At 66.0% G+C, this 25,092-nt stretch overlaps 2 protein-coding genes across 6 annotated transcripts; one reads left to right on the top strand and one right to left on the bottom strand.

Annotated features, from left to right (window-relative positions):
* Positions 1-441: 441 nt before the first annotated feature.
* Positions 442-12,447, bottom strand: YTHDF1 (YTH N6-methyladenosine RNA binding protein F1). 5 transcript variants are annotated; one of them, XM_062204466.1, is made up of 5 exons: positions 12,341-12,447; positions 11,883-11,962; positions 4,830-6,299; positions 4,263-4,382; positions 1,234-1,483 (listed from the first exon to the last, which is right to left on the bottom strand). In XM_062204466.1, the coding sequence occupies exons 1-5, from the start codon at positions 12,372-12,374 to the stop codon at positions 1,457-1,459; spliced, it is 1,731 nt and encodes a 576-aa protein (XP_062060450.1). In that variant the 5' UTR covers positions 12,375-12,447; the 3' UTR covers positions 1,234-1,456. The 5 variants fall into 5 exon arrangements, with proteins under 5 accessions (XP_062060454.1, XP_062060450.1, XP_062060455.1 ...); XM_062204471.1 differs by lacking the exon at positions 12,341-12,447 and adding an exon at positions 12,205-12,309; XM_062204470.1 differs by lacking the exons at positions 1,234-1,483; positions 4,263-4,382 and adding an exon at positions 442-1,232.
* On the top strand, positions 12,373-23,848 carry BIRC7 (baculoviral IAP repeat containing 7). The gene is made up of 11 exons (XM_062202588.1): positions 12,373-12,687; positions 12,790-12,879; positions 19,852-19,911; positions 20,060-20,170; positions 20,438-20,663; positions 21,582-21,681; positions 21,838-21,919; positions 21,999-22,044; positions 22,921-22,995; positions 23,174-23,378; positions 23,711-23,848. The coding sequence occupies exons 1-10, from the start codon at positions 12,373-12,375 to the stop codon at positions 23,371-23,373; spliced, it is 1,305 nt and encodes a 434-aa protein (XP_062058572.1). The 3' UTR covers positions 23,374-23,378; positions 23,711-23,848.
* The last annotated feature ends 1,244 nt before the right edge of the window (positions 23,849-25,092 follow it).

Raw genomic sequence — 25,092 nt, forward strand, 5'->3', positions numbered from 1 at the left:
GTGGACGCGGGGCCTGGAGCGGGTGAAGGAGCCGGGGCGCGGTGTGGACGCGGGGCCTGCAGAGGGTGAAGGAGCCGGGGCGCGGTGTGGACGCGGGGCCTGCAGCGGGTGAAGGAGCCGGGGCGCGGTGTGGACGCGGGGCCTGCAGAGGGTGAAGGAGCCGGGGCGCGGTGTGGACGCGGGGCCTGCCGCGGGTGAAGGAGCCGGGGCGCGGTGTGGACGCGGGGCCTGCAGAGGGTGAAGGAGCCGGGGCGCGGTGTGGACGCGGGGCCTGGAGCGGGTGAAGGAGCCGGGGCGCGGTGTGGACGCGGGGCCTGCCGCGGGTGAAGGAGCCGGGGCGCGGTGTGGACGCGGGGCCTGCAGAGGGTGAAGGAGCCGGGGCGCGGTGTGGACGCGGGGCCTGCAGCGGGTGAAGGAGCCGGGGCGCAGCGTGGAAGCAGGGGTGTTTATTAAGGCTCATCTGCAGGCAGCCGCCCACGCCGCCCTCCACTCCACCAGAGGTAGCGCGGCGTGACTGGAACCCAGCGGGTCTTCTGGAATACACAGTTCTAGAAGGGGTCTGCTCTCGGTCAGCCAGACCCTCACGCGGGCGTGCAGAGCTGGCGTGTGAGCGTGTCGGCCGCCGTCTCGTGCTTCTCGCCGAGCTCTCCACGGGTCCGCCTTCCACGAGACACGCGCGATTTCCCTTGTACAGGTTCGGTCCTCACCACCGTCGGCGGCCGACTGTACAGGCAGACCCTATGCCGGAAGCTCAGCTCTCAGCCGTGGAACCCCGGGGAGCGAGGGCGGAATTACAGCACCTGCCAGCGACTGGCCCCACTCCTCGGCACCCCTGGGTCGGCGGAGGGCCGAGGGCCCGAGCACTCGCTCAGGGCGGGCAAGGCTGTGGAATGACGGGTTTTTCCAAGGACACAAAATGTGGTCACCAAATTTAAAAAATTAAAATGCAGCCGTTTAAGAGTGCAGTGGGCGGATCGGCACCCGACAGGTGACACGGGTGATAAAAACCGGCGTCCCCCGAGCAGGAGACACGGCCGCCTGCCTCCAGTACCAGGACAGACGACACACACATGGTTCCCTACGTTTGCGCTAAGGCGACAGTGGGTGTGAAGCGGTGCAGTCTCCAGTGGAAACGCTAACCAGAGTGAGAGCGTAGCTCCTGCCACCATGGGAAGCAGGCTCTTTGGGACGTGTCCGGTTCTTTGTTTTGTTTCATTTCACGTTAGGTCAGTCTGATTGGTAAGCAGACAAGAAAAATAACCCTTTATTAGTGAGTTCTACAATAGTGTCATACGTACAAAATTACAAATGAATGCAGAGCCATCTGGCCAAGCCAACTACAGAGAGGAAGAGAGGCGACTCGACCCGTGCACGGGACGCCGGGGGCTGACGCGGGGACAGCACCGGCACTCGCTCTGGCCTCAGAGCTGCCGGGACACGAGGAGCGGGCTCGTCCTTACTGTTTGCTTCGGTTCTGCCGTTCCTGCGAGGAGGGGGAGGAGGAGGAGATCAGCAGGGGTGCGGCCGCTCTTTCTGTGCCTGATCCCATTTCCGTCTCCTGGGGGCGGAGGAGACCCACGTCCATCCACAAAGCTCAAGGGGAGGCCACGTGGCCCCGCGGCCGAGATGCGGCTTGGGTGCCAGCTCCGCTCCCGGGTCACGGCTCAAGCACTTGAGTGCCTGCACCCACACGGGGAGCCAACTGCGCTCTGGCCACTGTGGGCGCCGGGGAGTGACCCAGTAGTCCAAGACCTCTTGCTACTCTTTCAGTAAGAGGAAAATAAACCTCTGTGTCTCCGGCTGATGAAGGGCAGGACCTCCCCCCAGGCCCCTCCCTCCTGCCTGACCCAGGGCGAGGCTGCTCTCTAAGGGAGCAGAGCGTGGCTCCCCCCGCACCCGCCTGCACAGGTCTGACACGGAAACACTCGGCGCCACCCCTCACACAGACCCCTTTCCCAGCAGAGCACCCAGCATTTAAGGCATAATTTAGGTAACAAACTTCCAAGTCTGGCTCCAGTCCTGCCTCTCCACCTCCAACCCAGCTCCCTGCTGTGGCCTGGGAAAGCAGCAGCAGAGCCGAGAGCATGGGCCCTGCAGCCCCGTGGGAGACCTGGAAGGAGCTCCTGGCTTTGGCCTGGCCCAGCCCCGGCTGCTGTGGCCTTTGGGGAGTGAACCAGTGGATGGTGTATCTCTCTCTCCACATCTCTGCCTTCCAAATAAACAAGTAAATCTTAAAAAAAAAAATTCCTTCCCGCCCTGGAGTCTAAAACTAGGACAATTAAATAATCTCTATTTTGCTTTCCCTTAAAAATCCTCTTTGGAAAAACTCCTGGGACGGGCCACACAGTGGTCAAGACAGGGCCGGTGACAACTGGACCACTCCACAGCGGCTCTGCTTGCCAGCCCAGCCCAGCCTGACGCACACCCTCGGAGCCAGCAGACGGTTCAAGTGCCCGGGTCCCTGCCACCTGGCGACCCAGATTGCACTTCCCAGCTCCCTGGCTGCAGCCTGGCCCAGTCCTGGCTGTTGTGGGCGGCGGGGGTGGGGGTGGGGTGGGGGGGGTCAGCAAACAGAATCTCCTCCCTCCCCCTCCCCCTCTCATGTAAGAGACACAGGGAGAGTTCCCGAAGCCTGGCTGCAGCTTGGCCCAGACCTGGCTATCAGCCATTTTGGGGAGTGAACCAACAGATGGAAGATCTCTCTGCCTGTCACTTTGCCTTTCAAATAAACCTTAAAACCCAAAAGCATCCACCTAGGACTCAGGCTGGTTCAGCTGCCATCAGTCAGTCAGTCTGCAAACCCCCAGCTGACAGCGCCCTGCAGTGTCACACTAGGGCCTGACCCTCAACACCAAGTCTGTGCTTAGGCGTCCCGAGAACCTTGGCAAACTGCCCCCAGGAGGAGCCCCCAACCCCTCGCACCAGAAAGTGCAGTGAACTCCAGCACCTGGCCGAGCCTCCGGAATGCAGCCGGAGCCTGGGGCAGCTGCTGCAGCCAGGGCCCCTGTCCAGCCTGGGGCCCCCGGGAACCACCTCCATGTCTGCACAGAGCGCGATGAGCTCCACGGAACAGGAGCCGATCAGCGCCCTCTTCAGCATCCTCGGTGTGCGCTAACACAGCAGAGCTGCAGGGGCCAGTGCGGCCCACAGGGCTTCAGCTCCCGGGACCCCGGGTCACTCACCACAGGGCTTAACTAGAGACCAGAACCAGAACGCAGCGCTAAGGGCTGTGCCGGCACAACCTAAGTTTCAGGATACCGGAGGGCAGAATTCTGTCCCTAAGCTTGTCACCACCTTTGGGTCAAGCACTTCAGGAAAACCCAAACATTACACCACGTAAGAGGAAACTCCGCACACCCATGGTCGGATGCCCGGGTAAAGCCCGCCAAGGGCCCACAGTCCCCTCCGCAATTAGCCCTACCATGTGACCAGAGTTGGCAACTCAGACAGCCGGGCTCCACACGGCGACCCCCACGCCATGCGGCATGGCAGCCCCTCAGGCGCTGGCCGGCCCAGGCCGTGCAGCTCGCTCCAGTCCCACACAGTGCCCCACGTGCATTTCTGAGGCAAGCCGGTCGTGTGCCGTGTGGCTGCCTGTTTCTCACTGGAGAGCCAAAACACGAGATTCCAGCAACTGGAAATAAGCGGTGAGACGCCTCTCCTCTTCCCTCGGAGAGGAGGGGCGGCTGGCCCCCAGTGCTGCGCACGCCGAGCTGCTGCTACCACACGCGGCGTGAGACCGCAGAGCCCGCACGTTCACGGGCGAGGCGGCCCTCTCACCAGAGGACTGGGAAAAGGTCAGACCCACCTCCTACCCACACTCCTGCCAGGGCGCGCTGACGCCAAGCCAGGAGACTCAGGGCGAACTCAACACCGAGGCCGCTCGGGGCACGGCAGCTTCCTGCCCTCCCCACCTGCACGCACCCTGCTCCGAGCAGACGCCCGGGGGCTGGGCTCCCGACCTGGGACCGGCACGCACCCTGCTCCGAGCAGACGCCCGGGGGCTGGGCTCCCGACCTGGGACCGGCACGCACCCTGCTCCGAGCAGACGCCCGAGGGCTGGGCTCCTGACCTGGGACCGGCACTCAGAGCCACCTCCAGACCCGACCCACCCTGACCGGTTTCCTGCCACTGCACCCAGATATGGTAATTTTTACCAAAACACGTCTAACTCCGTACCTACCCACACCCACACCTGCATGGAGTGGCCACAAACTGCCAGGAATGGCAGGACACTGGCTTGTTAAAAGATAAGAACCAACCTGCAGACCAGAGCTTGCGACGCTGGGGCCGGGCGCCCCCAGGTGGGTGGGCTCGGGGCACAGCCAGTCCTGCAGCACCCCAGGGACACTATTTGCTGTGTGCTCCTGACTGGACAGAGGCTACAAAGCAAGACCACAATTCAGAAACAAACTGCTGTGGCACAGCGGGTAAAGCTGCCGCACTTCCGATCCAGCTCTCTGCTACGGTCAGGGAAAGCAGCGGAGGATGGTTCAAATCCTTGGGCCCCTGCACCCACAGAGGAGACCCAGAGGAAGCTCCTGGCTCTCGTCTATGGATCGGCTCATCTCTGGCCACTGCAGCCATTTGGGGAGTGAACCAGCGGATGGAAGACCTCTCTGCCTACGCTTCTCTGTAACTCTGCCCTTTACATTCAGGAGAAAGTACCCCCAGCTCTTATCAGAGAACAAGCACAACACGGCCAGTCACTGTGCCTAAGTGCAAAGCGGGCGTTTGTCGGATCTGTCTAGACGTCACCACTGGTCCTCCTGGAGGCCTGGCCTGTCACCGGACCCACCTGGAGAGGCCCCTGCGTGCCGCAGACTCACCTTGCGCACCACCTCCTCCTCCTCCTGGCGCCTCTCGTAGTGGGAGAAGTCGTCGAAGATGGAGGTCGTGTGCCTGTAGGAGGCGATGATGCGCAGCACCTGCTTCGCCTTGTCCAGGGGCACCTCCTGGGTGTCGCGCGAGTTGGTCACCGGCTTGTTGTCGTTGTTCTCCAGCCTGATGTGCCGCAGCTGGTTGTTGGGCACGTCCTTGACAAAGATCCACTTCACGTCGAACTTCCCCTTCCACTTGTCCTGAGACCAGACCCCGGCACTGGCGCCGTGGTCCACGGGGGACTTCATCTCGGCCACCCCGCAGAAGTGGCCGCTGCCGTTGACGCTGAAGAGCAGGTAGACGGGCCCCTTGCTGCCCGTGGCGCGGAAGGCGCTGTCCAGCCGCTTGTTGCCGTGCTCCGTGCTGCACCAGATGGAGTACTTGATGGAGCGGTGCACGTCGTCCTCCGAGTAGCTCTTGATGATGAACACACGCCCGCTGCGCAGGTTCCAGTCGAACTCCTTCGGGTTGTAGCTGTGCACAGCTTTCAGTTTTTCGAGGACCGGGTGGGATTCGACACTTGGGGCAGAACCAGGCTGGCTGCTCCCGGGAGAGCTGCCGTCACTGCCGCCCCCTCCACTCTGCCCGAATGCTGCGGTTCGGCTGCGAGGGGCTGCCCAGCGGGCCGGGGGAGGCGGCTGAGGGCTCTGATACTGTGGTTGGGCCAAAGGGGGAGGCTGAGCCACCTGCTGGGGCGCCGGGGCCTTGGGCGCGGGCCCCTTGTTGTCCCACGTGCCAATGTCCATGTCGTGCTTTATGGGAGGGGGCGGCAGGGCACCGCCAGCTGCAGGCCCACTCCTGGCTTTCGTCTTGGGCTGTGGCTTTGCGGGCTTACTGGCAATGGCGGCCCACGAGGTTGGCTTTGCGACCGGCATGCTGACACTCGTCCCACCACTGCTGGACAGGACGCCCGCCAGCGCCACACTGCTGACCACAGAGCCTGCCGCCTTGACCGTGGAGGTGGTGGCTTCCCCGATCTTCAGGCCGACCATGTCCTGCTCCAGGCTGTTCATGCCGGGGGCTTTGCTGAGGGTCTCGCTGTGGAAGCTCGTCTGCCCGTCCACAACCGTGCCACCCAGCGAGCTCGGCGGGTACGTGTAGCTACTGCCGTACGCCGAGCTCTGAGTCTGCTGGCCCTGAGAGCTGCCGGCGCCCCACGCTGAGAAGGCGGGGCTCTCAGGGAAGAAGTTGAACCTGTGCTGATAGATGTTGTTCCCCAGACCCCCGGGCTGCCCGAACACGGCATCGTGCATGAAGTGGTGGTCTCCGTTACTGAGCTGCCCGTAGGTGGTGAGGTAGGGGATCGGAGGGTCCCCTGCAGTGGACCACGGTGCCTCATTGAGGGAGTAGGGAAATCCGATGGATGGCGGATAGTAGCTGGACAGGTAGGGATCGCTCATCGAGGGGTAAGAGCTACTCTGCAAAAACAAACACACGGCAAGTCAGCCAGCCTCCACCTAGGAGACACCGAACCTGCCAGCCAGACGCGGCCCTGGGCCGTCTCCCCTGCCCGTGGGAGAGAGAAGGCACCAGTGTGGGAGCAAGGCCAAGGCTGAGACACTCCAGGCCACCAGCTCCCAGTATAAAGCCCCACGTGCAGTGACGTGAACTGAAGTCACAAGGGCAGGGGCCGGCGCTGTGGCACAGCAGGCAAAGCCTCCGCCTATGGTGCCGGCATCCCATATGGGCGCCGGTTCAAGTCCCGGCTGCTCTTCTTCTGATCCAGCTCCCTGCTATGGCCTGGGAAAGCAGCAGCAGGCAGCCCACATCGGCCCAGCAGATTCCACTTGCACTGCCAACGTCAGTGCCACTGGCCCCTGACCCTCCTGCACCCACGGCAGCTCCGTGTGACCAAGGCGCTCGGGCCCGGCTGCCGTCAGCGCCTCCTGACTGCCTGCGTTCACCCCTTCTGTCCTACTTCCTTCTCAGTACTAAAAGCAAAGCAGCAGCTGGACGGACCAAGCTCAGACCTGGGGACGCTGGTCCTCGCTTCTTTGTCCACGCACGGACAGCAGGCTGCTGGCAGCGTCCTCCTTCCTGGGAAGGGGCGGGGTTCCCAGCCATGGCCTGCAGCATGCACGGGCCGGCTGGTGCAGTCTAGGCTCCCCAGAACCTGCTACAGGGGCCGCCAGACACAGGCGAGCGCTGCCTGGGGGCACAGTGGGCCTCGCTGAATTAAGTCTCCCCTGCCTCCCACACAGCCAGACACAAGTGGGAGCAGCGCCCCCGACCCCCAGCCAGTGCCTCTGGAGGAGGGGCTGTGAGTAAATTCCCCCCTGTGGTCTGCAGCTCCGTGGCCCGTCAGGGCTAAGCTCAGCGCAGCGCCGCCACCTCTGGGCGAGCGGGTCTGATCCCGGACAAGGAGCAGCAGAGGGCAGCGCAGGCGACGGCTCGGCCCCCGCCACAGCTCTGCAGCCCCGAGGGCTCCCAAGAGCCTGACACATCTCCAAGGCAGTCAGGTCCACGCGGGAGGGCAACCCACGCCGGACTCTCAAGGCTCCTCCTCGCAACTCAAAACGCAGGCAGAGAGACCCCAGACAGAGACAGTTCACACAGGGCCTGGGTCCTCATTACCTCACAGCGAGACCCCACACCAAAGCCCACACACGCAGAAGTGCCCAAGTTCACCCCAGAATTCACAGCAGTGCCCCCCAAACATGAGACTCCCAGTGTGAACGGCCGTAACCGCGGGACTGCTCGCTGGGATCCTGCTCCTGGAGGAGGGAGGGATTCCCAAGTTCCCAAATTCTGAGTTTCCAGCGTCACAGAGCCCAGGAGGACCCTGGGAGCAGAGGCGGAGCCCCCCAGACTATGGTGAGCGAGCCGAGGCAGGCGGTCAGACGGCTGCTCCCGGCCCACACCGGAGCCTCTGGGTTTGACTTCGAGCCGCAGCTCCCAACGCCAGCTCCCTGCTCTAACACGTGCCCTGGGAGGGAGGCAGTGAGGACAGCCCACGTCCCAGTGCGCCTGGCACCCACGTGAGACACCTGCATGGAGCTCCTGGCTCCAGGCTTCAGCCTGGCCCAGCCCTGCTGCTGTGGGCAACCGAGGAGCGCAGCACACGGGAGACCCCGGGCTCCAGGCCGTCTAGACAAGCTGACGTCCAGACGCACGGCAGAGTGTCGCAGCAACGCTGTGAAGCCGCCTGGCAGGACAGCAGGAGCTGGAGAGAGAACCCCAACCACGTCCCGGCTGCTCGCCCCCCGGCCGGGGATGGCCTCAGAGGCGGACGCGCGCTCGGGTTCACGGAGCCCTTCCGGCTGCACTAGTACGGGCAGTCATACGGCGAAGCCCAGTTCCCAGACACGGCCACGAGACCCCGGCCAGACACCTGCTTGGAGGACCAGGCACTCGTTCCTGGCCCCTCCAGCCGCCCTGGGCCCACAGAACTGCTGCACACAGCAGCAGCCAAGTGTGGAGCGGCTCCCAGGCGTGGGGCCTGGGACACATGTGCAGCCCTGCAAGGCGCAGCACCAGCCTGGCCTGGCCTTGTCTGCCAGCTGAGAGCCACCTGCCCCAGCAGGGAGCGGCACGGGAGCACAAGCTTGGCTCTGCCACTCCCTGTGCCCGCAGAGGTCGAGGGGCAGATGAGGGCGTGGACAGGCCAGCACTCGGGGCCACGCCAAGGCCCCCACGGGACAGGCCAGCACTCGGGGACCACGCCAAGCCCCGCATGGGACAGGCCAGCACTCGGGGGCCACGCCAAGGCCCGCACAGGACAGGCCAGCACTCGGGGACCACGCCAAGCCCCGCATGGGACAGGCCAGCACTCGGGGCCACGCCAAGCCCCGCACGGGACAGGCCAGCACTCGGGGGCCACGCCAAGGCCCCCACGGGACAGGCCAGCACTCGGGGCCACGCCAAGGTCCATGCCGCCCTCCCGTCCAGGTGCCCTAGGTTAGTTCACGTCTGTGCTGGCGGTAGCAGGCTGGGGGCCCAGACCCCACTGGGAGTCAGAGCTGGGAACCCTGAGCAGGGCTGCTCTGGCCCATCCCAGTCTCCTCTCACTTCCGGGACCCCATGAGAAGTCAAGACGGACGCACCCAGAGCCTGCACTCAGCCCCTCCCCACCCCGAGTGTATGCAAGTCACAGAGCAGACACGGAGTTCCTGCAGCCGGCCACCCCCGGCGAGGAGGGCAGAAAACTAACTGCTGAGGCACAGCAGGGAGACACCCAGCCACCCAGTGACACCAACCCCACGGGGAGGCCCTCAAAGATGTCCCAAAGCACCCTTAGGAATATAATTTCACTACACAAAGCACCAAGGTGGCCTCCAACTGACTTCTACAAACGACACTGGGATTAAAGAGAAGCCCTGGGGTCCAGCGCTATGGCAAAGCGGGTAAAGTCCTGGCTGCTCCACTTCCGATCCAGCTCTCTGCTGTGGCCCAGGAAAGCAGTGGATGGCCTGAGTCCTTGGGCCCCTGCACTCGCGTGGGAGACCCAGCGGAAGCTCCTGGTTCCTGGCTTCAGGTCGGCGCAGCTCTAGCCGTTGCGGCCATTTGGGGGGTGACCAGCGGATGGAAGACCCTCTCTCTGCCTCTGCAACTTTGGCTTTCAAATAAAATCAATCTTTAAAAAAAAAAAAAGGGGGGGCAGCCCTAGGGCTGATGGTGTGACCACTCTCTCACCTGTGGTCCTGGCTCCACATAAACCAAGTCATAAAACTATAAACTCCAAGCACACGCGGCTCTCCGCACACCCTACCACCTGGACAAAGCTGTGAGGCACAGGCACACACGCGTGCACACACACAGTCCCAGATTCTACGCTCGCAGCGACCAGCCACGCCCAGTGGCTTTACTACCCCACCGGCCACGTCTGGCACCAGCACATCGCCCGCACCTGAGAACCAGACTTCTCACCATGGGAGTGCAGGTCCTGAGCAGCCATGCCCAAGTGACTCGCGACCGAAGCAGAGAAACAAGGACTCAAGGCCAGGAGGCAGAGCGGCACCGGGCCCCACACGGACACAGCACGCAGCGGGGAGAGTGCGCGTCCACCGGCCAGAGGCTGCGGCTCCAGGGGCCCCGACCCCTCATCTGTGAGGACGGCGCAGGGAGGCGAGGACTCAGGAGTCTCTCGGCCATGGGCCTCCTCCCACCGCAGGCAGGAGGACGTGGATTTGCCACCAGCAGCAGCCAGTTACTCACCTGGCTGAGAACACACCCCCACCACCTTACCGTCCCCACAGCCTCGGCCCGCGAGCGCCCTCCGCGGCTTCGCCAAGGGCAGAACTGCTCTGTCCACCACGGGCACACAATCATCCCACGGCCACAGAATCCTCCCAAGTGTCACAGAGACACTTCAGGGGCCAGTGCTGTGGCGCCACAGGTGAGGCCCGTGTGCGACGCCGTCACCCCAAGTAGCAGCGCTGGTTCGAATCCCAGCTGCTCTGCGCCCTAATGACCCGGGCAGGCAGCGGGAACAGCACAGCCCTTGGGCCCCACCACCGTGCGGAGACCCCGAGGGGCCTCCCGGCTTCCGTCTGGCAGTGGTCACTTGGGGAGTGGACCAACGGAGGACGATCTCACCCTCTCCGCGGCTCTGCCGTTCAATAAGCAAGTCTATAACGTACACAGTGTCGAGGAAGCTGCCACCCACCTGCTGGCTAACATCCAGCACACAGTGGTCCTGTGGCCCCCGAGAAGGCAGGGGAGCACATACACGACGGGCACCTCGGAACCCGCCTGTCACCTGCACAGAAACCCTCGCTCGGCCCAGGTGGCTCCGCACCCCTGCCTGCCCAGGGAAGGGCAGATTTTCAGGACCAGGAGACCTGGTGGTCAAGTCCACCTCCCACCACGCTTTGCCCAACTTGCCGGCCGCCACCTCAGCCAGCAGCGGAGAACGTTCTAGCAAAGCCCTGGCGGGCAGAGGAGTCTCACCCCAGCACGGGAAGGCCTGGCGCTGCCCTAAGGCAAACGCTCGCTCTTTCAAGCGCTGCTGTTACGGTCAAAGCTCCTAAATGCCAACGAGCCCAGCGGTCTCTCGTCAGGGAATCCTGCAGACGGCTTTGGTGTCACAGCTTTTCTAGGGGAGGGGGCGTTGCTAAGAACGCGCAGCGGTGGCAGCCACGGATGCCACTGAATACCCACGACCCACAGAACAGCCCCCGAGCCACACAGCGCTCCGTTCCAAAGGGGTGGAGGACAACCAGCCCCCCAGGGCACCCCATGAGTGCCCCGGGAACCGAGGCACGGGGAAGGCAATCAGCAGCGCCAGTCACCAGGCCGGGCGGCCGAGTCCGGGCAGCGCTCGGCCGCTCCCCTGGACTGCGGTGCCGGACTCCGCACAGGGAGCAGCAGGCGTCACAGGCCCACCGCCTCCACCGTCAGACAGGCGTCACAGGCCCCACTCCCTCCACTGTCAGACAGGCATCACAGGACCCCTGCCTCCACCGTCAGGCAGGGTTCACAGGGTGCCATTGCCTCCACCATCAGGCAGGCGTCACAGGCCCACCGCCTCCACCGTCAGACAGGCGTCACAGGCCCCGCTCCCTCCACCGTCAGGCAGGCATCACAGGACCCCTGCCTCCACTGTCAGGTAGGGTTCACAGGATGCCACTGCCTCCCCCATCAGGCAGGTTTCACAGGACCCCATGTCTCCCCCATCAAGCAGGCGTCACCGGCCCCTTGCCTCCACCATCAGGCAGGGGTCACAGGCCCCCCTGCCTCCCCCATCACACCCGAGTCCCGGCTCCAGCTTCCTACTGTCCACACCGACAGGCAGCAGGTGACCACCGCTCGGACATACTTGGGTCTCCCACCCACACAGGGGCGGGGATGGAGCCATGGCCGGGGAGTGAACCGGTGCAGGGAGCTCACCGGCTCCCACACTCTCTCGAGAAAGAAAAAAAGACACCAAACACCGATGCGTGAACCCCGGCCCAGCCACAACGGCCTGGCCAGAACGGCCGGCTAGCTTCCCCGGCTCCAGGGGAGGCCCCCTCCTCCAGGGAGGACCCCGGGTGCCCAGGGCGGGGGCGCGGCAGGCTCACCTGACTCGACTGTCCGGGAAGGTAGGGCTCGAAGTCGGCGTCGTGCACCGTCTCCTTCGGCTGCAAAGAACCATTGTGCGCTGGAACAGGAAGCCAAGAGTTAGCTCCCGGCTCCCGGGCTCGCAGCGCCTCCCGGGAGCTGTGCTTGTCCGGAGCTCGGCGGAGGCGGCGCAGCCGGGCCCGCTACACCCGAGCCACACGCACGGCGTCCAGCAGCCGGCCGGGCACACACGCAGCGGCGCGGGGCCGCCCCGGGCGCTCCCCGGCCTCTCGCGGACGCCGCCCCCTCCCCGCCCGCTCGGGGCGCCGGGGCCGCGCTCACCTTAGCGTCTGGTCCTTCCGTTCTCTGCGGCGGCCGCGGCCGGAGGGAAACACTCGGCACCCGCCCGGCCCCCGGTCCCCGCAGCTCGGCTCCCGGCCCGGCCCGGCCTCCAGGCTCCGACCCCGCCCGGCCCTACCTGGGGATCCACGCTGGTGGCCGACATGCTTCATGAACGCCGCCGGCTCGGGCCTCCCGCGAGGCCGGGCCTGTCCCCGCCGCGCGCGGCCCCCGACGCCAAGTTCCCGGGCGCCGGCGGCGGTGCTGGCTCGCGGGGCGGCGGCGGCAGCCGGGCGGGCGCACAGAGGAGGCGCCGACTCCAATGGCGGCAGCAGCGGCGGCGGCGGCGTCAGGGACGAGGCTGCGCGTCGTGGGCGCGCGAGGCAGGCCGGGAACGCCGCCCTGCCGGCACGCACGCGCCTGCGCCTGCCCGCCTTGCGGGACGGATTTCTCTCCCGGGTCTCAGTCTCGCGCGACGGGGGCGGGGCGAGGCCGCGGAGGCGGGGGCGGAGCCCGAGAAGTCACGTGGGGCGCGCCCCGCAGGGCGGTGGGGCCCGGCTGTGCACCTGCTCCTGTGCGGTTCGCTAGGCTGCGACAGCAGCGGGAGCCCTGGGCAGGTCCATCTTTACGGGCCTTGGGGTCATCCCGGTGTCCGAAGGAGAAACGTCGCGTTTGGAGGTGCGCGGGGCTGGGGAGCGGGCTTCAAGCCAGGCCGCCCCTTCCCGGCCCCGTTCTCATTCGCCAGCCCCGCGGAGGCCCCTGCCCGTAGCCCCTCCCGGTCACTCCCGGAGGTGTCCCCTCGGCCCCCCGCGGCCACGCCCCACCACGGCGTCCAGGTGGCTGTTCTCTTTCCGGCCCTAGCTGGTGCCACGAACGCATGTGGCCCGCATCTGAGTCCTGTCCTGTCGCAGGGAATGCTGGGCCGGCACGAGGGGCAGCAGTGACCCCAGAGAGGCCAAGCAGAGGCACTCAGCCGCAGTGAGGGCCGGGCGGTCCCTGTGGCCCTCAGATAGGGCAGCCTGGGCTTCCGGCTCAGCCGGGCCCTGACAGCATCTCACCACTTCAGGGGAGGCGCGCACCACAGCTCCCGGCCTCGGCTCTGGTCTCCAGGGCCTGCATGGCCCAGCGCTGGACAGGCGGGCGTGTTCGCTGCGGCACCGAGCCGGGAGGGATGGCTGGCGCCCAGGTGGGTGCAGACGGTTGAGGCTTGGATGCACCTGGCCGTGGGAAGACAGTGCTTTTATCTGGGCTGTGTCCAAAGATGAGTGAGGTGTGTCCAGGCTGGTGGTGGGCACAGGAGGACACGGGGCTCACGGTGGCCAGCAGGGTGCTGAGGGGCAGGGTAGCCCCTCCGCCTGTCTGGACATGGGGAGGGGAGGCTGCACACCTGCTCCCAGGGTCTAGAACAGCAGGGCGGCCATCTCTGGGCCCAGGAGTGTCCGGGTGGTCAGAGCCCCTGCCCCTTGCCTCCCTGGCTCACCTCCCTCGGGCGGATGGGGCAGTGGCCCCTGGTGCTGCGTGGGGCCACACAGCCACTCAGGTCCTCGGCCCTGGGGTCTCCACGCAGCCACTCAGGTCCTCAGCCCCGGGGTCTCCACGCAGCCACTCAGGTCCTCGGCCCCAGGGTCTCCACACAGCCACTCTGAGGTTCTCGGCCCCCGGGACCGCCTTTCCCCCTCTTGCCTTTCCCCCTCTCGCAGGGGTGAGTGGTGCACGCAGCCTCCGGCGCCAGGCCAGGGCCCCCACACACCAGCTGTCACTTGGCACCTGCACGCGTGCCCAGGCAGCCGCAGGAGGCCACACTGGCCGCTGGGGTCCCGGGCGGGTGTGGGATGCGGGTGCCTTAGTTTCCAGGGCTGAGGCAGCCAGGGCTCCGGGACCGGGGCCACAGAACACGGGGGCCTCACTTCCTCCCGGCCGAGGCAGGGTCTGAGCTCAGTGTCCCGGGACTGAAATCAGGTACTCTGTCCGGGGCTCCCGGCCTGCAGCGGCCGCCCTTGGCCTCCCGGCTGAGCCTCACTGGCGTCTCTGTCGCTGGATTCAGCGCCCACCTGAGTCCGGGGCAACCTCCTCCCGGTGCTGTGCCATCTGCAGAGACCCTGTTTCTGAATGGGGTCACCTCAGGGGTCTCAGGAGGACATGAACTTGGGGGGACTCCCCAGCACGCTGCGAGGGTGGGGGTCAGGTCTGTACTGCGGTGCTGACCGGGGCTCAGTGGGCAGTGTGGCCAGGAGAGGGGCAGGTGGGACCGATAGCCCCTGCTGCCCACCTGCCCTGCACCCGGGATGCTGACCCCGGCGGACGGGAGAGTCAGGCCTGCCCACGGCTGGCTGGCAGGGAACCGAGGGGACTGAATGAAGGGACGGTGCTGAGAGGCTGAGCCCAGAGCCGTGCCCGGCGACGCCTCTGCTGATGGTCTGACTGCAGAGAGCCACGGCCCGGCCCGGCTCACCCCCAGCCCCACTCCTGCAGCAGGAGCAGGGTCAGACCACGGAGCCCCCAGGTGGCTCTGGCTTGGTACCACAGAGCCTTCAGGAACCGGGGCACTCGGCCCCCGGCCGCTGTGGCTGATGGCTTGGAGCTGTGGCCTCAGAGAGGAGCCGATGGTTGTGGTTGGAGGGCTGAGATCCCCACCCTGCAGAGCCCCTGGCCCTTCTGGGACTGGAGTGCGGCTGTGGACAGCTGGGGCGTGTCGCCACCTGCATAGTGCACACATGGGCGGGGCCCTCATTGTCCGGGGCTCAGGGAGGCAGGCAGGGCTGTGGCCGCCAGGGAGGAGGTCAGGAGGTGGTGCTTGCTGTGGCGCACAGCCCCAGCCTGGGCTGGCCCTGTTGGCTGGGGGCAGGAAGGCCCCCGCACTGAGGAGGCCCACTGGACATCGGGGGCCAGCTCTTTCTCCCTGCCAAAGAAATGCCGCTCTTTGCACTGTGGGCAGAGTGAGGCTCCTGCCCAGCCTCCCTGGTGGCCGGGTCTTGTCGCTCCTCAGCTGTGGAATTCTCCGATGTCACAGCGTGGAAAGGGTTCAGCTTTTGTTTATTCCAAAGTCAGGCAGGCACATAGTTTTAAAAAGCCTCCGAGCGTGCTAGGTGGGAAGCAGGAACCACCCCCAGCCCCTTCTGGAAGGAGCCCCCCAGGCCCCCAGCTGCCCTGTCTGCCTCGCCCGCTGTCTGAACCCCAGTTCTTGGAAAGCTGGAACTTGGGGATCCAAGCCCCTGATGGTCAGCGCCACAGCCGGCGCTTCACCCTCTCCAGGCAGGGGCCCCTGAGGCGCGTGCACACCTGTGCCAGGACACCTGGAGGGAGGCCGCCGCAGGTGCGGCTCCAGGTCCAGAGGTGTTGGCCGGGTTGTAGGTGTTGCCAGATGTCCCCCACAGAGGCTGTGCCAAAGCCTCTAGCCAGGAGACCCTCCTCTGAGCTGGGCGGGTGGGGGGGTTCTGAAGATGACCCCTGTCTGGAGCAAGGCCCTCCTGACAGCTGGACACGGGCTTGCCAGCAGCTGGGCTCAGAATGGCTGGCCGAAGACGCTGTCCACCTGGATGGGTGTTGCCCACCTGCCAGCACCCCGGCTGCGATCGAGGGCTCCCCCTGGTGGGGCGGGAGGCCTCCTCCAGAACCATCTCTGCACTGGGGGCTGCTTCATCCTCCACGAGCCTGCTCCTGTCCTCGGGGCTCCCCCAACCTCCCCCACGCCTTCGGGGTAACCTGGACATGCCCCTGTGATGCACTGCAGCTCGCAGGCTCCAGCCTCCTGTCCTTAAAGACCCCATCGCAGCATCCACTGCCCAGCGTGTGGACAGTGCTGGGGGGGGGGGCAGCTCCCAGCAGGGGACACTTCAGCCCACTGAGCACCTGCTGTGCCCCGGGAACCTCTCAGGAACCCACCCTTGAACTGAGACTTGGACTTGGGCATGGAGCAGGTGCTCCCCAGCCAGGCTGGGCTCTTGAGGCAGAGGGGCAGTGGGAGCCAGGACTCGGGCAGCTGCCCACCCCCCAGAAGGTCACCTCCAGCAGCAGGCACCGCCCCCTGGTTGGCGGCGGAGTGCTGGTGCAGGGAGCGCTGCTGGGCACAGGGAAGCCGCCGGATGTGCGACCACAGCCAGAGGGCCCCCAGTGAGTGAGCAGCTGCTCAGCCCTCAGAGGTCCCCAGCCACACAGCTGGGCATGGCCGGCGCACCTGCTCCTGAAACCCTGCCTCTGCCCCTCTGCACGACCTCCCGGTGGCGGGGCCGGCAGCCCAGCCTCGGCCTCCACTTCTGCAGACTGCAGGGCGGCTGTCCTGTGCCCGAGGCGCCTGGGCCCCGGGCTGAGCTGAGGGAGCCGGGCGTGGGCGCAGGCACAGCACCCAGCTCCAGTGGCCTCGGCCTTCGGCATTGAGGTGGGGCAGCTGCTGTCAGAGGCGCCTGGGCCTGGAGACCCCAGAGCCGGCCCAGACGCTGCGGACTGTGGGACAGAAGTGAGGCCTGGAGGCCAGGGAGCGGGGGTGGGGAGGGAGCACCGCCTTCAGGTGACAGACTGCACAGCCGGAGCACAGCCGGAGCACAGCCGGAGCAGCAGGCGGTGCAGAGAGGAGGGGCAGTGCCCGGGACGGCTGCTGGGGGCAGAATGTGAGTGAGCAGGGCGCGCCCTGGAGGGCTGGGGGGTGCAGGGCGGTGTCTGGCAGCTGGAGGGGCCGCGGCAGGCACGGTGCAGCCCCTCTCAGGGGGCAGCAGCGGCCCCCTGCCTCCCTCACACGTGTCTGGCCGTTGTGACCCCATCTGGCCTGCCCAGCGCCTGGCCCCTCCGACCCGTGGCCGCACACGAATGTCCTGCCATGGTTTAGGGGCCCAGGCGCCCCGGCACTGCCCCAGGCCTATGAGCTGCGCCCTCACAGAGGCCTGGGAGCCGCCTTTGCCTGCGGGCGGTGACAGGCTGGGGCCGGCCCAGCCCGCTGGCTGACCCGTTTCTGTCACCTGCGGCTGAGTCCCGGCCCCAACAGAGGATGCGCCCTCCGGCCCAAAGCAGAGACCCTCGGGGCTGTCACAGGCTCGGCCCCGCCCAGGCCTCCGCCCCATTTGCCCGCTCCTCTGGGCCTGCAGCCAGGTGGGCTCCTCTACCCCATCCACCTCTGCAGGCTCACACGCGTGTCCCACGGCGCTGGCCACAGGCATGGCCCCCTCGGCCCTTCCTGTGCCTCCACCAGCCACCGCGGCTCACTCTGGGGACACGCGGGGCCTGTGTCCTGGGCTGTCACCTTCTGTATGTCCAGGAGAGGGAGCTCCGAGCCAGGAGCTGGAACCTCGCCTCTGACCTGCCTCGGTTTCCCCAGCTGGGGCAGCACGTGGAAGCGGTGCAGGTATGTGGTCAGCAGCTGGGCTGCCCTAATACGGTGGCCATGACCACCTAGTACACCTAATGCGTGACCATGACCCCCTCTCTGAGCCAGGGGGGAGGCGAGGAGGGGACAGGCAGGGAGCGTCCACTGCCCTGGCAGTCTGCAGGACCCCTGGTCCAGGCAGCCAGGCCAGGGCCCGGATGTGCAGCAGTTTAGCTCAGCATCCCCTCTCCCATTCCTGCCCCCTCACCCCTGTGGAGACCCCAGGTCCAGGCCCCAGAGGCCTCGTTCTGGGAAGCCAAGTCCAGCCGAGACACTGGGGAGGACAGCGCCCTGGCCCCCAGTGCGGGGAGCTCGTGGCCCGCCAGTCTTTGCTGCTGGTGCTTTTTTTTTTTTTTTTTTTAAAGATTTATGTATTTATTTGAAAGGCAGAGTTACAGAGAGGCAGAGAGAGAGAGAGAGAGGTCTTCCATCTGCTGGTTCTTTCCCAAAATGACAACAGCCAGTGCAGGGCCAGGCTGAAGCCAGGAGCCAGGAGCCAGGAGCTTCCTCCGGGCCTCCCACGTGGGTGCAGGGGCCCAAGGACTTGGACCATCTTCCACTGCCCTCCCAGGCCACAGCAGAGAGCTGGATTGGAAGTGGAGCAGCCAGACTCAAACTGGCACCCACGTGGGATGCCGGCACTGCAGGCAGCGGCTTTACCCGCTACACCACAGTGCTGGTCCCCGTCTTTGCTTCTGAGGCCACCTATGTGAAATCCCAGGACTCCTGGAGGCAGGCAGAGCGCAGTGGCGGGCGGCTGCGGGCTGGACCCCCCACCAGAAGGTCCCCTGCACACACAGGCCTCTCAGCGGGAAAAGCCTGCGGAGCTGGGGTGGTAGAGACCCAGGTGCCCGGCGTGGAGACATGGGCAGGCCACAGCAGGCCAGTGTGCAGGAGAGCCCTCAGCCCTGCGTGCATCTCCAAGGGGCCTGGGGATTCAGCGGCGGTGGGGATGCCTGGCACTGTTTCTTCCGGTTGGGCTCCCAGGATCACCCCACAGTGAAGGAACACTAGCCAAGGGGGAGGCCTTCCTCCTCCTCCTCCTCCTCCTTGTCGGCCCAGAGCCCCTGGACCCCCAGGCTCTGGCGCAGCCTCATCTTGTCCCAGGTCCATCACGGCCAGGAGGCCGGCAGTGTCCCCAGCTCCGTATTTGGAGAGAATCGAAGATTCACAATGAGCACAAGGCAGTGGGCAGGGCCCCGTGCGCCCCTTCTCACCTCAGAAGCAGGTGGCGCCGTGGCCAGGCCGGCGGCGCTAGGCGCTCCCTCCTGTGTTCTCAGCATCCCACGGCTTCCGGAGCCGGCACGTGGCCGCTATTTTTAGCTCCCGATTTCTTCCTTGTAATTATATAAGCAAGACAGGGAGACCTCCCGATGTCGGGAATCTTATGTGGCACAGACAGTGGACTGCGGGGTGGGGGGCGGTGAGGAGAGGGGACGACGCCCCAACCCCCTAAGGGCCCTGTGGGTGGTCCCAGGAGGGGTTCACTCACGCCCAGCCCCCAGGCACCTTCCTCCTGTTTGCAATGAGGAAAGCGGTTCCAGTTGCAGTGTCCAGCAGTGGCCTGGGAAGGAGGGGTCCAGGGCCCCTGTGCCTGCCCACTGTGGGGGTCCCTAGTCCAGAGGGCTTTGGGCAAACCTGGAGTTGGGTGTGGCCCCCTCCTCGAAGGCGGCTGACCCTGTCCTCCCGCCCACACAGTAGGCTGCAGGCCCAGGGCGTGGCGGGGCACAAAGGGGGGCCCAAGCGGCCAAAAGAGGCCGGCACTGCCCCAGGGCCCAGGCAGCTGGGAGGAGGGAGGCACAGGAAGCCCCCAGCCACCCAGAGCCACATGGGGGGACCCTGGGTCTTATGTCCGCCCCACCCTGGGGTCCCAGCCAGGCCCTGGAGCTAGGAGGGGTGTGGCTGACACCCAGCACCACCTGGATCTCCAGCAGGGGCCCAGCTGGCTTTGGGTCCTCAGCAACAGAGGGTTGGGGTCGCAGGGGTCCCAGAAGGTGATGGGGGCCCTGGGAGGCCTAGGCCACGCTGAGTATGGAGCAGAGCCAAGCAGGTGAGTGTAGACACCTGGGCCAGGCCACGGAGTCAGGTGAAGTGGCAGAGTGGGGACCCCTTCTCAGCCCGCCTGGCTCCACTCTGAACCGGATCAAGCACAGCCCCCCAACCCCCGGCTTGTTGGGCCCTGAGCTGCTCCAACAGGGAGGGGCCCCGGTGCCCCAGGGAGGCAGGTAGCACTGGGGTAGGCCCTGCAGTCCCAGTTCCTCCAGAAACCCGGAGCTTGCCCTGTGTGGTGCCCCCAGCGAGGGGGTGGGGACAGCTCAGGCCAGGACCTGCGCAGGCCTGGGCAGCAGGATGTCCCTGTGAGGGGACTGCCCCCCCCATCCTCACCTGAGCTCTAAATTCTGCGTGCAGAAGCTGCACCTGGCTCCTGCCCCAGGCCCTCTGGACCATGCCTCCAGGGGGGTCTCCATGCCTTTTTCCGTGAGCCCCTCTGGGCCCCTGTGGAAGGGAGCAGAACCTGACCACTCCCCGCCACCGGGCCTTGCCTCAGCCCTGCCAGGGCCCCATGACGCGGCAGAGCACATGACCCGGCTGCCGCCCAGCCCCTTCCAGAACACAGTGGGCCCCTGTGCGCTCCCCACGGGGCATCTGGGGCTGGACCATCCCTACCCTCGTCAGCCAGCTGTTCAGAGCGAGCCCACCACTGTGTCCAGGGCTCAGGAGCCCCGAGGCGGGCAGGCTGGACACATTCCAGGCCTGGCCAGAGCAGGTGTCTGCCCCATGGTCCCCGAGGACAGGGCCAAGTGCTGGAGCTGGGCAGTAGGTGAGGGCTCCGCCTGGGAGCCCCGGAAGCCCCACGCTCCCTGGGGCCGTGTCCTGGTCCAGGACCCCCAGGGAGGCCATGACCATGTGGACGGGCAGATCCTGGGCCAGCTGCGCACCCTGGCAGAGGAGGAAGAGGAGGAGGAGGGGGCTGGGGCCAGCTCGCCCCCGGGGGCTGCCTGCCCTGGCATGGGCTCCGAGGAGCTGCGGCTGGCCTCCTTCTATGACTGGCCCCTGACTGCGGGGGTGCGGCCTGAGCCGCTGGCTGCTGCCGGCTTCTTCCACACCGGTGAGTCTGGGGCTTCCTCCTGTGGGGGCCTGGATGCTGTTCCACACCCCCACAGCAGGGTGGGCCCGGCAAGTGGGATCCTCTGTGGCCACATCATGCGGTCCTGCCTCTCTGGGAGCCACTGCGGGGACACCGGGCAGGGCTGGCACCGCGCGGGGCCTGTCCCTTCCCTGGGCCTGTGTCCCAGAGTGGAGGGGGTAGCCCCCAGCCTGGTGGGAAGCTTCTCTCAGCTCTCCACACACAGCCGGGCTTCCAGTCCCCCAACCCTAGACTGTCCCCGGGCACCTGTTCTAGTCGTGGTTTGGGCTGGCTTGTCCTGTGGCTGGGGGGGCTCCCAGCTCTGCCGGACGGCAGGACCCCTGGGGGGACCCAGCGAAGGCACCACTGCTGTGGTCATTACCTCAGTGGGGGTGGGGCTCAGTCCTCACCTTCCCAGCTGCTGGGTAAGAGGCCAAACTGACAGGACAGCTGGATGCTGGGCGCTAGGTGGGCGGAGGTGGGGTACAGGGGTGCCTCATGCTGGGAGGTGCCTGTGGAGGCCCCACCTGTGGTCACAGCCGCCCAGGGCACCTCACCCATGAGGGACAGACAAGGGGTCCAGCAGAGGCCTGGGCTGGGGAAGGGGAGGCTGGCACCCCCTGGCACTCGCCTGGCTGTGTCCTGCCCCTCTCTCTGGGAACCTGGGCAGACCCCATCTCACCAGCTCCTGGGCTGTGATGGCCCGCCCCACCCACCAGCCCCTCTGAACAATGGGCATGCCAGCTCAGCGCTTTCCTGAACATTCCATCAGTCACTGACCCGTGCCACTCGGAGCCCTTGGTGGTGTCCTGTCTCCCCCGCCTCGGCTTCCTGGCTGGAAGGACCCCCACCCTGAGGGGTGCACTGGGGCTGTGGGGCCAGCATCTCTGCCGCCCCCAGGTCAGCAGGACAAGGTGAGGTGCTTCTTCTGCTACGGGGGTCTGCAGAGCTGGGAGCATGGAGACGACCCCTGGACTGAACATGCCAAGTGGTTCCCCAGGTAACGGCCCCATGGGTGGCTGCAGGTCTGACCCCGCCTCCCGTGCCCCACAGGCCCGGCTCCCACCTTGGGGGAGGACGGTCCCGGCCAGGGCGGGGTCTACAGGTGGGGAGGGGCGGGGTCTCCATCAGCCCCGCCCACCATCCCCTGCCTCAGGTGCCAGTTCTTGCTTCGGTCGAAAGGAAGGGACTTCGTGCACAGCATCCAGGAGTCTGGCTCCCAGCTACTCAGCCCCTGGGTGAGTCCCACCTCCTGTTGGGGTGCGGGCCCCCCCAGTCCACCCGCCCCGACTCAAGGCACAGCTCTTCTCCTTCCAGGACCTGTGGGAAGAACCGGAAGATGCAGCCCCCGCCAGCCCCTCTGGTGAGCGCTGTGGTGTGAATCCCACCCTGCTCCCCGGGACCACCACCGAGCCCGTTGCCGTGGTTGCCACGTGGGGAGCGGCCACCAGCGGGGCCTGGAATGCTGACTCAGTGCAGTCACAGCAGCTAGCTTTCAAAGTCCCTGCCCGGGCCCTGGGGCTGGGGCCAAAGGGTCTGCAGGAAACTCCAGAAACCCGGGGTGGGGTGGGGTCTCCAGGGTTCCTGCCTCTGCTGACGCAGCGCTCTGCGGCCCAGGCAATGCTCTGGGGTCCGTGGTGACCAAGGTCACGGCCCTCCCTGTGACGGCGGCACCTCCGAGTGCAGGCCCCTCGGTGGGGGGGAGAGGGTCGGGCTCTGCCCTGTGCCTTCACGCCAGGAACCCCAGCCGGGTGCTGGTGGACACCAGCAGGCCACCTGCTTCTTTCCCATGACCCTGAGGCCCGGCAGCCCCCAGGGGTGGCCTGGAGCAGCTGATGTGGAGCCAGTGCCCACGCTGGGGGGCTTTGGGTGGACACAGTGGGCGTGTCCCACTTGTGGCGGGTGGCCAGTCTGCTCCAGGAGGAGAGCAGGGGCAGCCAGGGCCAGGGCCAGAGGCACCCCCGCCCCCAGACACTGCCTACCTTCCCCTGGTTTCTCACCTTACCCACCCCTTGGGCACAGAGCCCAGCACTGCCCGAGGGGTGGGATGCCCGGAGCACCCCGGCCAGAAGGGCAGCCCCTCGCTTACCCTCCGGGAAACCTCTACATTCTGCCAGGCTGTGATGGGTCCAGGCTGTTCCGTGGTCACCTCCCCGTCTCCTGGTTAGAATGGCCTTGAGGCGGCCAGACCTGGCTTTCCCTGGGGCTGGGCCTTGAACCCGTTCCCACCTGCCCACAGGTCCTGTGCACGAGGCCCCTGAGCTCACACCCAGAACAGAGCCCCGGCTTGAAAGTGCCCGGGAACCAGGTGCAGGTGAGGATCCACCTGGGAGTGGGGGAGGGGGCGCTTGCATCCCAGGCCAGCTGCACGGGAGGGCAGACGGCACCTGGGGGGCTGGCAGATGCCAGGCATCGGGGCCACAGGTCCCCCTGCCTTGGAGGCACCAGGTGCGCCTGGCCTGAGGGTGCCAGCGTGTTCTCGGGGTCCCCAGGAGCTGGGGCCGTGGCCATGGAGGAGCAACTGCGGCGGCTGCAGGAGGAGAGGACGTGCAAGGTGTGCCTGGACCAGGCCGTGTCTGTTGTCTTCGTGCCGTGTGGACACCTGGTCTGCACCCAGTGCGCCCCCAACCTGCACCTGTGCCCCATCTGCCGGGCCCCTGTCCACAGCTGTGTGCGCACCTTCCTGTCTTAGGTGGGGTGAGTGTCCCAGCAGGCCCCCCCCTTGTGGCCAGGACGCTGCCCTGGGCGGATCCGTCACCTTCCCGCAGGGTTCCCACCCTGGGCTGGACCCCAGGCCACACAGCAGCCTGGCAGCCTCTGTCCCAGGCCCTCCTGGGTGACGGGACTGCAGCCAGGCCAAGGGGGGCGGCTTTGGGGCGGGACAGGGAGTGCAGGAGGGCTGGGGCCGCAGGCTGGATAGAGGCCCCGCGGGAAGGCGGGGACGGGGCCTCCTGTCCCCGACAGGCAGTGTCACAGCCTTCCCTGGGCACTGAAGGCCTCGGTGCCCTCGCTGGTGTCTGCCTCTCCAGGGACGAAGCTGCAGCTCCCCAGGGACCTCAGACGCGTCACCGCCTTCTGTGCCGCTGTGGGCTGCTGACTGACACCTGCCCGCTCCAGCCTATCCCAGGGTCTGCCCCGGACGGCCGAGCTGCTGTCCACCCAGCGCCCTCACTCCCAGCCTCAGCCCAGGAAGTCGCGGGGGCTTTTCCTTTCCCATTTGGATGCTTTGGGCGATCAATAAAAGTGCCGGCTTCCCCAGGATAGCACCCGCAGTCTTTGTTCCGGGCGGTCGCTCCCACCACACCCCAACCCTGAAAGGTCCCCACACCTGCCCCCGCCCAGGCCACTTCCCAGGCTCCCGCTCACATCTGGGGACGGCCACTTCCCTCCCCTCCTCCCCCCTGTTCTTTGTTTTTTTTTGTTTTTTTTTTTTTTTACTTTTTGACAGGCAGAGTGGACAGTGAGAGAGAGAGACAGAGAGAAAGGTCTTCCTTTGCCGTTGGTTCACCCTCCAATGGCCGCCGCGGTAGCGCGCTGCGGCCGGCGCACCGCGCTGTTCCGATGGCAGGAGCCAGGTGCTTATCCTGGTCTCCCAAGGGGTGCAGAGCCCAAGCACCTGGGCCATCCTCCACTGCACTCCCTGGCCACAGCAGAGAGCTGGCCTGGAAGAGGGGCGACCGGGACAGGATCGGTGCCCCGACCGGGACTAGAACCCGGTGTGCCGGCGCCGCAAGGCGGAGGATTAGCCTGTTGAGCCACGGCGCCGGCTTGTTCTTTGTTTTTTAAAGATTTTATTTGGGGCTGGTGCCGTGGCTCACTTGGTTAATCCTCCCCCTGCAGCACCGACATCCCATATGAGCACTGGGTTCTAGTCCTGGTTGCTCCTCTTCCAGTCCAGCTCTCTGCTGTGGCCCGGGAGGGCAGTGGAGGATGACCCAAGTGCTTGGACCCTGCACCCGCATGGGAGACCAGGAGAAGCACCTGGCTCCTGGCTTCGGATCAGCACAGCACTGGCCATGGCAGCCATTTGGGGGGTGAACCATCGGAAGGAAGACCTGTCTCTCTCTCACTGTCTCTGACTCTACCTGTCAAATAAATTAAAAAAAAATTAAAAATGAAATTTAAAAAAAGATTTTATTTATTTATTTGAAAGTAGGAATTACGGGGGGGGGGGGTCCTTCATCCGATGGTTCACTCCCCAATTGGCCGCAACGGCTGGAGCTGTGCCGATCTGAAGCCAGGAGCCAGGAGCCAGGAGCTTCTTCCAGGTCTCCCACGTGGGTGCAGTGGTCCAAGGCCTTAGGCCATCTTCTGCTTTCCCAGGCCATAGCAGAGAGCTGGACTGGAAGTGGAGCAGCCGGGTCTAGAACCCGACGCCCATATGGGACGCCGGTGCTTCAGGCCAGGTCGT

This window comes from Lepus europaeus, chromosome 10 (genome assembly GCF_033115175.1).
Source record: "Lepus europaeus isolate LE1 chromosome 10, mLepTim1.pri, whole genome shotgun sequence".
Taxonomy (NCBI): Eukaryota; Metazoa; Chordata; class Mammalia; order Lagomorpha; family Leporidae; genus Lepus; species Lepus europaeus.